The sequence below is a fragment of the Apodemus sylvaticus genome, chromosome 4, assembly GCF_947179515.1.
Source record: "Apodemus sylvaticus chromosome 4, mApoSyl1.1, whole genome shotgun sequence".
In the NCBI taxonomy this organism is placed as follows: Eukaryota; Metazoa; Chordata; class Mammalia; order Rodentia; family Muridae; genus Apodemus; species Apodemus sylvaticus.
The window spans coordinates 39,817,130-39,834,187 of NC_067475.1; the positions used below are offsets into that span (position 1 = coordinate 39,817,130).

The 17,058-nt window shown below is 36.1% G+C and overlaps 1 protein-coding gene across 2 annotated transcripts in view; it reads left to right on the top strand.

Annotated features, from left to right (window-relative positions):
* Positions 1-17,037, top strand: part of Usp53 (ubiquitin specific peptidase 53) — a 49,876-nt gene extending 32,839 nt beyond the window's left edge. For both annotated transcript variants that reach the window (XM_052179308.1, XM_052179309.1), the window contains 3 exons: positions 1,517-1,593; positions 12,372-12,468; positions 13,852-17,037. In XM_052179308.1, the coding sequence (XP_052035268.1) occupies positions 1,517-1,593; positions 12,372-12,468; positions 13,852-14,752 (1,075 nt within the window). In that variant the 3' untranslated portion in view covers positions 14,753-17,037. The remainder of the gene's footprint in view (positions 1-1,516; positions 1,594-12,371; positions 12,469-13,851) is intronic.
* Positions 17,038-17,058: the final 21 nt, after the last annotated feature.

A 17,058-nucleotide genomic window follows, 5' to 3' on the forward strand; every position in this document is an offset into this window, starting at 1 on the left:
TTTTAACTACTGTGCCATCTTTCCAGACCCTTCTTCTCTTTTAAAATATTTTTTCTGCTTTGAAGCTCTTATGTAAATACTGGACTGAACTTATCAAGTGAGACTTGCGCTTTCTTAAGAGCACTCGTTTGCTCACACTAGGTGAGCAGTCTGCCTCCAAGCCGCATCCTCCGTGCTCACCTCCTATTCGCACAATTATTTGACGTAAACATCGTGAAATTAGAGTGAAGAGAAAGACCTAGAATAGTACAGCTTATTTGAGATTTCATATTTTCAACTTACACAGTTATTTCCTAACTCCAAAATAATGACTGTATGGTTTTAGGAAACTTGAAAAACATAGTATAGCCATTATTTTTTCATTATTATTGATTTGACTTTTAAAAATAAATTTGTTTTTTGTGTATGAGTGTTTGCCTTGCTTCTCTGGCACCACATTTGTGCCTGGTGCCTGCTTGGGCCAGAAGAGGAATTGACCCTTGTGAGTGATAGACAGTTGTGAGCTGCCATGCACTTGCTGGAAATTGAATTCAGGTTCTCTGGAAGAACAGCCGCTCTTCACTGCTGAGCCAGCTCTCTAGTCCTCAACTGTTCATTGTTTGCAGCAGGCTTTAAAGTGTTGTCTTAAATTGATATCTTCCATATATATACATATATATGATATACATGATATATAAATGATATATATATGATATACAATGCACAATCCTTTTGCCTTTGCAAAATATATATTATATATATAATGATTTATATATAAACTATCATCTCTGACATTTGTAGCTCAAAACTGGAGTTGTTTCTGTTATTACAAACCAGTTCCATAAGTTTGGGATCAGTTAATTCTGAATACATATTTTTATTACTGATGTTAGCAACAGTGCATTTGGATTTCTCTGTCATCTCTCAAACATGCTTGATCTCAGTGTAATGACTGATTTCTTCATATTACTCTTACTACTTTTTCTGTTTTTAATTTTTCAAAAGCATACACAGTTTTACTTTAGTGCTTAACAACATCGATTCATTTTTAAAAATCAGATTAAAAGAATCAGCTGCTTATGCTCTATTAAAATAATTGATTCCATAAAGACTTAAAGGAACTTTTTTCCTAGTGTCATATATGTCAAGGTACTTCTTGAAATGTAGTAGCACACATAATAACAAGAACAGGGCTTTGTGAAGACATAAACTTGCATTTAATTATCGGGCAAATTAATTTGACTTACAAAGCAATTTCCTGTCATAAGAAGAATATAACTACATTCAAGTGTTATAACCTATAAATTAAATAGTATATATTAAGGCATGTCACTAATTGTAGCACTGCCGAGGCAAAGGCAAAATGATTGTGCATTGTAGGTCACTTTGCTAAACAAAGCAAAATAACAAAAAGTGTGTGCTAAGTCCTTCTAGCAGCATGGAAGAATGTTTTTAACAAGTGTACTTCCTTCTCCTTAGAATAAACAAATATAATCCATGTAACTGATATGCTTGGTGTGTGTGTTTTATTTTTCAGTGAACATAATAAGATGAACAGCCAAAATATGGACAGTATGGAGTGTACAACTAATCAGAGGAAAGACTACCCAGAAGGTAAAACTTGCACTTAAATATACTGTGACGGTTGGCGTAAAGAGAGACTTACAGAAATTTAGTGTTTGCTGCTATGATATACCTTCTGTCTTGGTCAGTGTTTCTATTTCTGGGATGAAACACCATGACCAAAGCAACCTGGGGAGAAAAGGGTTTATTTGGCTTACACTTCTGTATCACACTGTTCATTAAAAGAAGTCAGAACAGGAGCTCAAACATGGCAGGAACCTGGAGACCTGAGCTGGTACAGAGGTCAAGGAGGGGGGAGGGGTGCTGCTTGCTCCCTCCTGTGGCTGCTCAGACAGCTTTAGTACAGAGCCCACAGTGTGCTGGGCCCTCCCCCATCAATCACTAATTAAGACAGTGCTCTATAGCCCGCCTACAACCTAATTTTATGGAGGCCTCTTCTTAATTGAGGCTCCCTCTTCTCAGATGACTTTAGCTTGTGCAAGCTGACATAAGACTATGCAGAACACCTTAGAAAACCCTATATGGCCAAAATAATTATTTTGATTTGAGTCGGGTGATTGTGCCTGTAATCCCAGCACTGAGGAATTTAAATAAGACGCAAGGTTTGTATGTCAACAGCCATCCAATAAAGTAAGACAAAGCCAATGGATGAATGCAAATAACATTTTAAATAACTTCATAATATCAAATGCATTTTTTGTATGCATGTATCATAATGACAGGATAAAGAAATCAAACATGTATATTATCTAGTCATGCTGTACTCCTCACATTTGCCTCATGATACTGATTTTAGTTTATCACTCTGAATATGCTTTTGAAAGGCTGAATAGCCCTTTAAAATACTCTAAAATTTGCTTTTATATTTTTTGATTGTGTGTGTGCGCGCACACAGAGAGTTCATAATGGCAACAGCTGTATCATGTTCGAAAATTGTCTAAAAGTATATAGTTAGGTTGTTTATTTGAGATATTTCTGATATTTTTTCAAATTAGGTTCTTAGAGCTATAAACTTTCCAATTAGGACTATCACGTATGCCATGGGTTTTAGTATATTGTGTCTTCATTTTTTTTATTCAATTCTAGGAATTTTTACAGTTTCCTTCTTGATTTCTTCAATGTTCCATTCATTCAATATTGTGCTGTTTATTCTCCATGAATTTGTATATTTTCTATAATTTATCTTGCTGTCGATTTGTAGTCTTATTATTTTGTGATCTCAGATAAAATAAAACACTTTACTTTTCCTGTATTTGTTAAAGCTTGCTTTGTGTCCTAGTTTGTAATTCCATTTTGGAGAAATTGTCATGGATGTGTGAGAAGAATTTGTAGAGTTTTGGAGAGATATTTTGAAATGTGTCTTTGTTCCATTTGATATGTGGCATAGCTTTATTTCAGTGTTTCTCTGGTTTTCATCTGATGACTGTAATGGTGAAAGTTGGAGATAGTGAAGTCACCAACTATTACTGTGGTAGGATATATTTGTGTTTTTTATATAAAGTAGTATATCTTCTAGAAATTGGGTGAGCCTGTGTTTGGTGCATATATTTAGAATTATAATATCCTTGTTGAGTTGTTCCTTTACAGATTTTGAAGTATCTATCTTTATCTCTTCGGACTAGATTTAATTCTGAAGTCTATTTTTGTAAGTATTAGAAAAGGGATGTCTGCTTTTTTTTTCACTCCTATTTGTTTGTAAAAACCTTCCACCCTTTCTCCCTAAGACAGTGTCTATCTTTGGTGGCAAAGTAAGTTTCTTAGAAGCAGCAAAAGGAAGGATTCTGTTTTATAATCCTATCTACTAGATTCTCTCTTTGCCTAAGATATTAAGACAGTTAATACTGAAATGTGTATATTGATTATTTTCTTTCTGTTGATTTTGTAGGGTTTTTTTTGTTTGTTTGTTGGGTTGGTTGCTTGGGGTTTTTTTTGTTTGTTTTTATTTTGGCTTTTGTCTTCTTGTAAGACTATTGTCTTTCTTTGACTCTGTTTCTTTCTGTAAGACTTTTATCTTTCCTTTCTGTCTGAAAAATTCCTCACAGTTGTCTGTACTGGACTAGTTATTTGGTCATAAATTCCTTTGTAATGCTAAATTTTCCTTTCTCCTTCATTCAGGATAGAGAGTTTTGCTGGGTATATTAAGCTGGGTTGGCAGTTGTGGTTTTTAAGAACTTGAGTTACATATTTTTCCAAGTCCTCGGGTTTTTAAGGTTTCCACTGAGAAGTCAGCAATTATTTTGATGCCTTTTGGTCCCTTTTGCTTGCAGCTTTTAATATACTTTCCTTGTTTGATAAATTTAGTGTTTTAACTCTGTGACATGGGTTTTCTTTTATTCCTGTCTGTATGATGTTTTTGTATTTGGATAGGCATTTCTTTCCCAAGATTTGGGAGATGATCTTCTGTGATTTTTATTGAAAACGTTTCCTATTCTTCTCCTTCCATGCCCATAATTCATTAATTTTGCCTTACATGGTGTCCCAAAGATTTTCCCAATTATCTGTTCCTCTACTTTGCCTTCAGGTCCTGAAGTTCTGTCCTCCACAGAATCCATTCTAGTGGCAGGGCTTTTCCCTGAACTTTTATTTGACCCATTGCGGTTTAAATTTCTATCATTTCAGTTTGTTTTTTGTTCAGTATTTCTATTTCCTTATTAACTTCTATTTTCATATTCTAAATTGACTTCCTCATTTTATCTAGTTGTTTGTATCCTTGAATATATGCATGTCCTCTTTGATTTGTTTTGAACATATTTTTATTTGTGTGTCAGGAATTTTATTTAGATTGTGGGTACTATACTGTGGGACTTGTAACAGTTTGGATAAGATATGGAGGAAAGAAAGAAAAGAGGGCATGAGCAGTGAGGCGCCAGAGTGGCCTGCCACAGGAGCTATTAACTTTTTAAATAATGAAGAGCTATAGGGGAATGCATGCTGGATTCTCTGCTGATTCCCTGACCTTGTGGGATGACCTAGGGCGGAGACTGAAGTCTCTGCACTCTTTAACCTTACATGGCAAACCAGTCTGAGGCCAGAGCATAGATAGGCTCCTTACTTTAAATTGTGAACTAGAAGTAGACCGAAGTACCAGAGCATTCCTTTATCCTGAATGGAAAACCTGAGCTGGATTCTTCTCCATAAGGGAAGTTCATGCTCAAAAGCTTTTAAAGGATGGGATTAGCTACTCGGGCAGTGAGAAAAGGAAACATCATCCATCAGGATGCATAGGTTCTAGGTTACAGTATTAGTTAATTTTAGTGTTGCTGTGATATACCTGATAAGGCAACTTGAGTTACCTTGGCCTATAGTTTGAGAGTATTAAATACTTTGTTAATACTGTGTCCATTCTGCACCTTGAGGATGGAGAGAGAATACACCATGAAAGAGTAAAATCTTTTATTATTCTCACCATATAAGCGGTTGCTGATCAGTCAGGACACCAGACAAGGACTCTGGAAACTTGTTTCTTCTGACAGCCCTTGACTAGGCTAAAGCAACATTTATGCACATAAAATCCACGAGCATCTGGGCCCAGTTACAGTTGTAATTTTCACCAATCAGAACTTGGGGATTAGGGTCTTTCCCAAGTGTTCCATCATTGTCAATATAAGTGGTTTTGCCCAACCAATCAAATATCCTGGTTCTTTCTATTGTTAGGAACAGGCATTATGTTTTGGGGAACCATTGTTGCTTAGAGAAGGAGTTGGTTGGCTTAGGTAAAATGGAGTCTGAAGTCAAAATGTCAGTACTTAAGTCGCATTGCTTTGCCTGTTTCCAACAAGCTCCTCATGGGAAGACCATCATAACCACGAGAACCTGAGGTAGTGCAGTCACACTGCATCTGCAGTTAGGGGGCAGTGAAAGATGAATGTTCATACTGAGGCAGGACTGCAGGCCATGGAGTGGTGCTGCCACATTTAGCAAGTCTCTTCTCACAGCAGTCCATTAATCTGTATTTTCATGTCTAGAAATGTATTTCCTAAGTATTCTTGACAGTATTAACTGTCATACTCACAAGTGGTAATATCTTCAAGATTTCAGTGTCTTGTCACAGTCTATACCTTATTCATAAATGTGTACCGAGGGCCAGCATAGGGTGCTTTCCTAGGTGCCAGTGCCTCACAGAGGCAGTGTAGTTGTAGGAATGAAAAGAGCATTCAACACAGAATCATCTCTCGCTCTTCAAGTGGTATACAGCAGAAGTGGCACTTTGGACCTCTACTCACACCCATTGTCCATGGCAACACTTCAAGAAATCCTAATTTTAAGAATGGGAATGTGAGTTTTATAAGTGCTGGAACTGAATTAAGTATGTGTAATAACTGCAACAATACCAGGGACAATGGGAGAGTGTCGTACAGATACCTGTGCTTAGCTATAATGATACCATGGGTGTTAAGAAAGATTAACATGTGCTCATTAGAAAAGCTTCAGTTTGGAAGTAATATGCAGTGGTACAGTATTATTACAGGTGATATGCTAAAAATACATAGTAGCGTGTAAGCCAAACAACCACGAGCATTTGTGGTGGGAGAAAAGGGGCTCGCGCTGTGCTGTTGAAATAAAGGAAACTGTTTGGAAGTTTTGGAACTCAGAGAAGGGGGGTGTAACTTTTCACAGTGAGCAACCATAAACAACCAATTATAAAACATTTTAGTCCTTGTTTGTGTTTGTGGAGATTTTTCAGATTACAAGCCTTGAATATGATTATTTGCTAATTTATTTTGTTTTCATCAAATGTATGCTATCAGGAGGAAACACTTTATATGAAGGAAATAACTTTCCTTTCCCATATCAAATGCCTGGCTTGTTTTACAAAGCTGATAAAAGTCTAAGTAACCAAGCATTACAGGAAACAGTAAAAGGCTGGCCAGAAATCACAGCGGGATCTGTGAAACAAACAGTCACTGCAAGTTCAGAAGAGGTTCCTGATGGCTGCAAAACACAAGGCCATAGAGATTTTGATGATGAAAAAATTTACACATTTACTATGTGTGACTGTGTGTTGCACTATATATTCACTTTTATCTCAGTAAAGAATGCATTAAAAAGCTCACCATTGTAATTATCTTTATGTCATTAAGTACTTTTACACTGTACAACTGTCACCACCATCCATCTCCCAAATGACTTTACCAAAACCCCAACTATAGAGCTCTTCTCATCTCCCCCTACCCACCCCCTCCCCCAAGAAACTGGCAGCCATTGTTCTGGTTTGGTTGGTTGGTTTTGTCACTAGTTTGGCTGTTCTTGGTGCCTTGTATAGGTAGGCTTGTGTTTATCTTTTTGTTTGGGGGTTATTTATTCATAATGACCACAAGGATTAATCATGTTGTAATACATATAAATATGTCATTTTTCTTTTATTTTTGAGATAATATAATTACATCATTTCCTGTTTCCCTTCCCTCCCTCCTAGCTCTCACATGTATCCTTCCTTGCTCTCCTTCAAATTCATGGACTCTTTTTCATTAATTGTTGTTACAAAAATATATGTATGTACATATGTGTGTATGTACATATTCTTAAATACTTAAATATAATTTGTTGAGTCTAGAATGTTATTTGTACATTTTCAGATATTAATATTTGATATTGGATAACCAGCTGCTGTCTTCTTCTCTGGGCAAGACTATTTCTCCTGTTTTCAATATTCCATAATTGCCTGCAATTCTTTGTGTAGGCTCGAGTCCTCCCAGACCTTCCGGTATCCATGATAGTATTCTACTGTTGCTTTGTAACGACTTCATTTTCTTATAGCTAATCCAAACCCATTCCTCTTGGTAGGCATTTGAGTTGTTGCTACACTTTAGCTGTTGTGACCACTGTTACTGTGAACATTGGTTTGCAAGTGTATGTTTCTTTCTTCCTCATCATTAGGCAATTGCCAAATCCTGTGGTAGCTCATTTTCTCTTCCTTCCTTCCTTCCTTCCTTCCTTCCTTCCTTCCTTCCTTCCTTCCTTCCTTCCAAGTTTACTTTTGGGGATGCCTATGTGTTTCTGTGAATGTCTACCACGTGTTTGGTGCCCACCAAGACCAGTAGAGGGCCTTAACTTTGTATTACTGGAGATATGTAGCCTTTCCTCCATATGATAAGTTCTGCAAATGCAAGGGTATTCTTGAAGTTGCCATAGTGGTATTTGAAATTTTTAGTTTCTCTTTTAAAATAAATTCGTAGTGGGATTTTAAATTTTGTTCAAACACAATAAAAGAAATACATTGAAAGCACACTGTCAAAAAATACATAAAGAACATATTTGAAAAATGCAAAGCTGGAATGGTATGTAGATGTGTCAGTCAAGAGATGATTGCAAGAAGAAATAATAGAACATAAATCATGGTGTAGCTTTGATTTCTTTGGTAGATGAGTAGAGGGTGAATTTTGAGCACTGAGAAAATTATTTGGTTTTTGCCTTAACCTAAAAGACAAATATATGGTCACGAACTAAGGCAGCAGCAGTGTCTAGGAAGTGGGTAGGCATACATAATAGAGAAAAGGAAGGAAGCCATGTGTAGCACAACTCGATGTTCCACTTACCAAAATGGGAGAGAGAAAGGGTGAGTGGAAGAAGGGATAGCATGTTAATTTTTAATTTATTGGCTCATCTCCTTGATAAATGGGCTTTATTATTCAGTGAAGAACGAAATTTAGAAATAAGGAAAAATTTGTGTTTTGTAACCATCATGTATAGGAACATCTTATGTTTGGACAGATTATTCAGTAAAATTGTAAATGGCAAAACAAGAATAGACAGAAGCAAAGAAGCTGGGTGAGAGTACGAGTGGCAGTCACAGGCAGACGCAAGAGCAACTGCTGGGAGGTCTGGACTCTCAGAACCTGAGGAGAGAAAAGATAGCAGAAGGCACTGAGCAGAGGAGCCAGGAGCTGGGAGCCGCAAGGAAGGCCACAGACAAAACAGCTGGAAGGACCAGCTGGGCTCTGCAACAAGGCCTTAGTTAAGTGATGAGGAAGTGTTAGAAACAGTGGTAACGTGGAGGTAGCAGTCAGTTATTTAGGAGTAAATGACCATTATGTATATAACTAATTTTCAAATGTCTAAAGGAGGGGGGATTTCATATTTGATTATTTAGGGGAATATTTGGGGTAATCTTTGTATCACTTTTAGTTTTTAATTTTTTTCTGAACTTTTTGAAATATAATTTGTGCATTTTTAAAAACTAAACTTGTACTATTGAAATTGATTTATAACAAATAAAAATATCTGTTTTTTTCTTTAAAATGTAATCCCAGTGTAAAAGAAAGTTATTGACTCCTGTCATTTTAGTTTATAACATCACAAAGTTAGGTATCATATAGCACAGATTACTATATACTAAGTTATCTCTATATCTTTTTGGTATATAGTAGAAAAATATTTTTAGACAATTAATGTTTTATAATATTTCTGAAATAATTTAATATTGTTTTATTTGTAAATTAAGGCAGTGATTAGATGCCTGATCTTTAATGTTTAGCATTTGTAATTATAAGTTGAAATAAGCCTATAAGTTGAAAACTATAATAATTACCATTATATATTTAAGTCTCACTACAATAATGAGTGAAGATTGAACTGTCTAGGCTGATTTAAGTTGTAATTCTCCATGAGCCTGTTCTGAACATGAACCATGTTTTCAGATAAGGTATATATTTCAACTTCTTAATATTGTGTTATGGAGTTTGTACAGAATCCAAATTAACCTTAGTTAAAGCTGTTTGCCTTAATATTGAGGTTTCTACTATGCCAAGTTTTAAAATTGGACTATCAGGTTTACAAAGAACATGGAGCCAAAATTCCCTGCAAGACATGTGGATGTCTATGTCAGCAGCAGAGAAAAATAACACATCTATTTTTAAGTTAGTTGGAATTCTGAAGTCAAACCAGTAGGTTGAATGCCTGCCACAGTGCTATTCAATTCTCAAACATGTTTATAAGCCCTCTGCTGCCTCCTGCTGCTTAGTGTGTGAATAATTAGTACAAGGAAAGAATTGAGTTTCTAAAGTAATTTTTGGCTTTAAAAATGTTTATTATGTTTACAAACTATATTTGTATTTATTGGGTATGAAGTAAAATGAATTTTAATCGATATGAAATAATTAAATTTCATAGCTTTAAGTCATTTCTAAAATTTAATTTTCTGATTATATTGATTTTTTTTCTTTAGAGTAACAGTTTTCTTAACTGTAGTTTCCAGTTGAATTTTGAAAGATCGGACTTGTTTGTTTTTAATATACCAAAATGATCTATTTAGGGATAAAAAGGGCACCTAAATTAAAGTAACTTGATTTATAAATATCATTTTTCTGTTTTCTTTGTAGGCTTCAATTGGTAGATGTTCAGATAAATTAGAAGCAAGGGAATAAAGGGAAACAGATAAAATGGTTGATGAAAAAGTCGATTAAAGTACAAAAGGAAGCAAAACTTTTGAATTGTACAGTGTATTGGTAACTCTAAGTATTTGGGTATTTTTCTTTGGTGTTAACTTGTTAAAGAATATTGTCATGTGGTGTGTACTGGTTGGCTATGTTGAGGAGGAAGGAAGATCATGAATTCTAGAACTGCCTGAACTGTACCTTAAAAAGACAGACAGACAGATCTATCATGTCACCTGCTGTTTACACTAATGGCTTTGTTTCGTGCACACAGCAGGTGACTGGGGCTCGTATGTAAGAGTGTGTGCAGATGCAAGTGGAGAGACGGCTTTCGTCTAACCCTGGACAAGCTAGCACTGCTTATGTTTCCTAACTCCCACAACCTGCTTCCTCACGTTTGAAAGGGGAGTTGATTTTACCGAATACTTAAGGCTGACATTAAAAAAAAAAAGAACACTATTGGTAGAACAACAACTGGAGTTGGCAGTCAACATTTCAAAGGAAATGGAAATTATTTCGGAACATTTTTATACCCTTAGAAAAGAACTGATCTGCAATGGGATTTTGTTTCTGAGGATTATATCAGCATTTCCTATGCTGGTGGTAGAGAAATATTTTTTTTTAATATTTATTCACTTAGAGAAAACTCTAATACATGCTGACATAAACAAGGCTTCCTTGGAGCAGAAAACCAAGCTCTAGAAAGAGGAATAAGGGCAAACCTAGATAATGGGGATTGGGGGAATGTTCGATTTTAAACATCGCTTACTGTACTGGCTGGTTTTGTGTGTCAACTTGACACAGGTTGGGGTTATCACAGAGAAAGGAGCTTCATTTGGGGAAGTGCCTCCATGAGATCCAGCTGTGAGGCATTTTCTCAGTTGGTGATCTAGAGGGGAGGGCCCTTGTGAGTGGTGCCATCCCTGGGCTGGTATTCCTGGGTTCTATAAGAGAGCAGGTTGAGCAAGCCAGGAGAAGCAAGCCAGTAAGTAACATCCCTCCATGGCCTCTGCATCAGCTCCTGCTTCCTGGCCTGCTTGAGTTCCAGTCCTGACTTTCTTTGGTGATGAACAGCAGCATGAAGTGTAAGCTGAATAAACCCTTTCCTCCCCAACTTGCTTCTTGGTCATGATGTTTGTGCAGGAACAGAAACCCTGACTAAGACACTTCCAGAACAACTAGTGAAAGGAGTGAGGGGTTGTAATGCCTGGCTGCATCTTAGTGGTTTGTGTTCAGACTATCGTGTTAATGGCCTTTTCATATATAAAGGAAATCTTGACACGGATAGCAGCTGGAAAATGTTAGAATTTGTTTGTTCTAAAAATAACCAGTACTTCTTTGGCCCTACACACATACGTACATGAAAGTTTCTCCAAATATAATTGCAATATAAAATATGATGTAGGCATAATTTTTTTTTTTTTGCAATCTACTTTTAATAAGGGTTCAACCTCTCCTCTAAACCACCACCCAGCAGAGGTAGTGGAAGAAAAAAGTTATTAGGATGTGGGGGACGTGGACCTGTTGAGCAGGAGTTCTTTGGGGGATGAGCTCGGATCTTCTTGGGCAGCTGCTACCTTTTATATGGTACAATATTAACTTCTAGGTAATAAATATTTTTTCAAAAGGAAAATATGATTTGGTATTTTAAATTCACAATGTTACATAGGAATAACAAGTTGGATTGTAGAGTTATTTTTCATAACCCTATAACATTCAAAAAACCTTGTATCTATCATTGTTAGAATTGAGGGTAAGGTAAGGCACACAGGACACAGTATGAATCACAGTAAAGGTGAACATGACTTCGCCATATGTCAGTGGTAGAGCACTTACCTATTGTGTAAAAGGCCCTCACTTCTATCTCTAGCTCCGGAGAGGAAAGTCACAGGCTTGAATTATACAGATCTGGTTTTGCATTTGCTACCTAATTAATCTGGCAAGTCATGTAAGCGTTGCCAAGTCTGTTTCTACAAGAAGATAATTTCTTAATAAAGTTGGCGCACATGCCTTGATAAATAGAAGCTGTCTTCTGTGCTTTTATAATACCATCCCATTATTTAACTCAATTGATGTCACTAAACATTCCTGTGAGGTAGGTAAAATGGATTCTTATCTCATAAGGGAGGCAGGTGTAAATAAATGGTTAAGAGGCCTGCTTGAAGTTAGCACATTTTCAGATGCAGAATTTTTCCATTGTAACATTTTCTCAGTAGTGATCATGCAGTGGGGAGGCACATATGACCAGAACGACAAAATTGTTCTGGGATTGGTGACACCCTCAGAACAAGTAGGATTCATTAAACAAATGGAACAATTGTTTTTTACTTGCAAAAGAATTATACATTTGAAGACAGCATACGTAGATGTATATAAGAGTGGAGTAGAGTGTATAAGATCATTTACATAATTTTGTTTTCCTTCTGTTTCCCCCAGGCTTTAGAAAAGAACTCCAGGACTTGGAAACAGATGATAAATCTCATGAGCTCCACCCAGAATCACATGTGCAAATAAAAAGCCATTTGATAAAAAGGTAATAGATATTTAGAAATAGGAAATTTTCAGTTGCTAAATTCATATATAATGGGAACTCTTACAAAAGGAAATAGATGTGTATTTTCAATCTGAAAGCATTACAATGCTTATTTTATTGGGATTATTTCATAGCATGTAGACCTAATGCCTGCAAACTGTTTGGTATAGTAGTTGATGATGTCATTATACTCTCACACGGAGCAGGCCTGGAAAGTGCTGATGTCTTTTCCTTATACTTGCCTACAGCTGCCTAATGCCTTCCCACCTTAACTACCCAGTTCTGTACCTGTAACACTCACAGTTTGAGGTGTAAACAAAACCAGCACAACTTTAATTTTTCTTCTTCACGGCCTCCGGTTCTTATTGTTCTCTGATTTCCCTGAGTCTAGAACTTAAAGGAACTTTTTAAAGCACTTCCTTTTTGGCCTGACAGAGTTGACATGGTCACTCACTGTGGACTAGGTGAGCACAAGCACCCGTGTAATAGCCTGAGGTGAGCGGGCAGGACTAGACATCCTAACGGGAGTGCTGCTCAGAGGTCTGGACAGCCGAAAACTGAACTAATGATTGCAGAAGTTTTCACTTAGTAATTCTCGCACTGCAGTTGACATTGGGAAACTAAAGCCCTTAATAAGGAGGGTCTGGTGTAAAAACATCATGCAGTTTCGATAGTCACATGAGCAGTGGAGCTGGGATCTCCTCACAGTTGTATCTGTTGAGCCAGATAGTGTCATGCTGCTGTTTCAATTCCAAATAACTCAGGAAAAATCGCTTTACTATAGAGAACATTAATTTATTTCTCTTTACTTTAAAATGACTACTTCAAGACTGTCTTGATTAAGGTTAGTACACTGTCTCACATTATAATTAGAATTTAAGTATCTCTGCTGCCTATAAACATTGTAATCTTGGCAGGAAATGTTTTAAGCTATTGAATTATTTGCTTGTAATACTTCCCTTAAATTGTATATTTTATCATAAATAAATGTAATTTCAGCGTTTTTTAATTTGAAATGGGTTTTAAGATCACATTTCTACTTATTAAGAATGTGATTTGGGAACTGGCTATATAGTGACTGGTAGAGCGTGTGATTAGCGTGCACAGGCCCTGGGTTCAGTCTCTAGATGCCCCTGCTACCCATCATACAAAGAAGATACTGATTCTTAAAGTGATGGATGTTTCTGATAGGCATATATCTATAGTTCTCTTTCTTCTGGCATAAAGATTCAGGATCAGAGAGAATTAAAAAAAATTCAAAGTCCCCATTTCTACTGCTGTGCTGTAAAAATATAAACCATAAGTTGGGAAATTCAAACTTCAAGACAAATACTTAGTTTCTCTCTGTGGTTATTTGGACTTATTTTTATTTTTAAATTCCAGGTCACAGATTGGTGAGACCAATGACAAGTTGTTCCCTTCAGCTAGTCCACAAACACTTGGAAGAGAGCATGTCTACCAGACAAATGAACAGAAAGTAGAAACACCAGATAGGAGCAAATGTTCAGACTGGCATTATACAGACAATTCTGAGGGAGCATGCTTGCCATTTCACGCTGATGAGAGTTCTGTGGCTGGGAAGAGAGTCGACAGTAACGAAACAGTCACGCCATCGTCACTGGCTTCATCTGTGAGAACTGCAGGTCTAATGCCAGAAACTGGACCCGTCATGTTTTGGCCACAGCAAAACATCACAGAACTGGGTTACTCTGAGAACTCTGTATCCAGAGAACTTACGCGTCTTCATGCCTGCAGTGCTGATAGTTGTCAGATGCCAAAGCTCCACGGGCACCGTTCACCACCCCCTTTGCCACCAAAGAAATACTCTACAACCAGTGCACCACGGTTAGAAAGAGCTGGATTTAACCCCGGCGTTAGGGTTACCGAGGCATTTAACACTAATTCCTCCAGTCTTCCGAAACACAGCTTGAGTACAGCCTCAGGACCAAGCTTAGAAGGGAGCACATCTGTGACCCAGGAAAGAGAGAGAGAAGTGAAGCACCAGGCTGCCAACAGCTACCCATCCAGTTGTTCAACTAATGATTTTCAGTCAAACTCAAAAGCACTGGTCGATAGATTTTGCAAGCCAGATCAAGACTCTAATTCTGTGTGTCCAAATGAAACAATTTCATTAACTACCTATTTCTCAGTTGATAGTTGCATGACTGATACATACAGACTGAAATACCATCAAAGACCTAAGCTCTGTTTTCCAGAGAGCAGTGGTCATTGTAGTGATAATTCACTATCTCAGGCTGAGCATGTAGAGGGGTCCATTACATAATGGTCATCTTTCTTCAACTGTCCTTCTGAACAAAGATATAAATCCTGGTGTCCATTGTAAGATAAATGAACCAGCCATTAAAAATACCAACTGATAAAAATCTAATGATATATAAAATAAAAACTGTTTTTTTGAAAATTATTAATCAGGTTAACATATTTTATGATCAATTTACTAAATATTTTAGAAATTTCCTTTGAGTGGTCTTGGTGTGCCTTGAAAAAGAAGGAAGGAAAGAAATTATATATATAATTTGCTATATATAACAGTGAAGTAAGCACCGTGTCTCCTACTATTTGGCTAGTAAATGTGTAATTATTATACTTCCAGTATTCATATGTAGGCTGGCGCATTTTGCTAATTAAGAAATACAAAGTGTCTAGGAAAAGCAGTATTTGCTTTTGCAGAGCACTTTAGTGGGTAACCAAAAGATAGCTCTACCCACATGCTTTTGACTTCTGTGATAGTCCAGTACATGTGATCCTTCAAGTGTCTTACAAATACACATGGATTTATGTTATCATCTGAAAAACATTTGCCTTAATGATGAACACTTTTTAATAATCTCAGTCATCTAAAATTTACTTTGTTCCTAGAACTTTTCAGAATATATGTTTAACATAATTAGCCTTTATAACTTATATCCAAAAATATTTCAGTCATGTAAGTTAAAATTTAAAATATGGTAGTATATTATTTATTAAATTATTTTTTAGCTTTACATGAAATGTGAAAGGTCTTCCCTTTGTTTAATTTACTTTAGGCTGCTAATAACCAATGTTACAAGTTAGCGTTGGGCCTCCCTCTTCCTGGGATGATGGTCACTGCTGCTTTGATCACTTACAGACTGCTAGGTTGTCAGTGCTTTTACTATTGAGGCTTCCAGGTTACATTTCTGCCTTTATATAAAGGTTTACTCTTAATGAAATGTGCTTTTAATTTTTTTTCACTTAAAGAGTGATTTTTATCTCCACTACCATCATGGAGTGGAGTTTATATTAATTTTTTCCATTATTTTGAAAGTAAGCTGAATTGCCTTATTAGTTTTGATTTTACTTTGTAACAGGCTGAAAAGCTAACTAGTTTTAGAATAGTTTCATAATGACTACTCCAGAGAATTGAGAACTACAAAATTAGTTGTCTTTATTATCTCTCTAAATGGGTAAGGCATCATTACTTTAAAACTTATAACTTGATGAGTCCCACAGATTGTTAAAACCCAAACCCAACATTTAAGAAAAAGTACTTTTAGATAAACTGAACATTGCTTATAAAAGTGTTGGCAATTCTTAGCCAAACCCTGTTTTTGTTCTTTTCCAGCATAATTGGTGATCATTACTTTGTATTCTCTTAAGGAACACGTAAATATAAATTTAAATATAAAATTAAAATTTATCCTTAAAGATTATTTTTAACAGCTTTTATTATGGAGAGTTTGTAAATAATGTAAACTTTGTAAAAATTGTATTTGAATTGTCAGTGTTGATAATTCTTGCTTTTATAACATTGTAAAATACTAGAAAAGATCTTGCTATTTTTAATAGTTTTTAAAAGATTTTTAAGTTTTAAAAAAATTCCTATTTGGTCTATATTCCCTGTTGGGAATGTATTATTTGAAACACTAATTTCTGTATTTTACAGCAGTTTCATAGATGTACCTTTTCAACTCAGTTGAGTTTGCAAAGAGAAATGTCATTTCTCCTTTTGATTGATGCACTACTCAGTTAAAACCCTCTGCATATGTAAGACTGACTGAAACAAACTGATCACTTGTTGATTCAACACAGAATAGATTCAGTATGTATTGGCTAATTAATTGTATGTTGTATGTATTTCTTTTCGGGTGCCTATTTTTAACCAATGTTTCTGCTTGTAACTTCTTAAATAATGCAATCATGTTTCAAATAGTTATCTTCAGAATATATTTTCATGTGAAATCAATTTCTTTTGACTCAAAAAAAAATGAAACTCAGTTTTAAGCAGTATAGCTGGTCTTTGCATCTATGAACTGTGGTCCCCTTCCCCACATTACTCGATTTATGGGAAATATTAAAAATCAAAGAATTAAAGCTCACAAATGTTAGCCTAGTATGTTCCTAAGATTTATATCCCAGTCAGAGCCACAGCTCCTGGCAGCTGCTCTGTGAGGGCAAGATGTCAGCGCAGTGATTTGGACTGTGGACAGGAGATCTCTGAAGAGTGTTGTGGGTTGAAAACAGCCATAAACAAGTTGTAATGGATGTGTAGGGCTGTTTTTCAATAAAAGTTTACCAACATCAAATCTATATTAGATGTGATTTTCATGT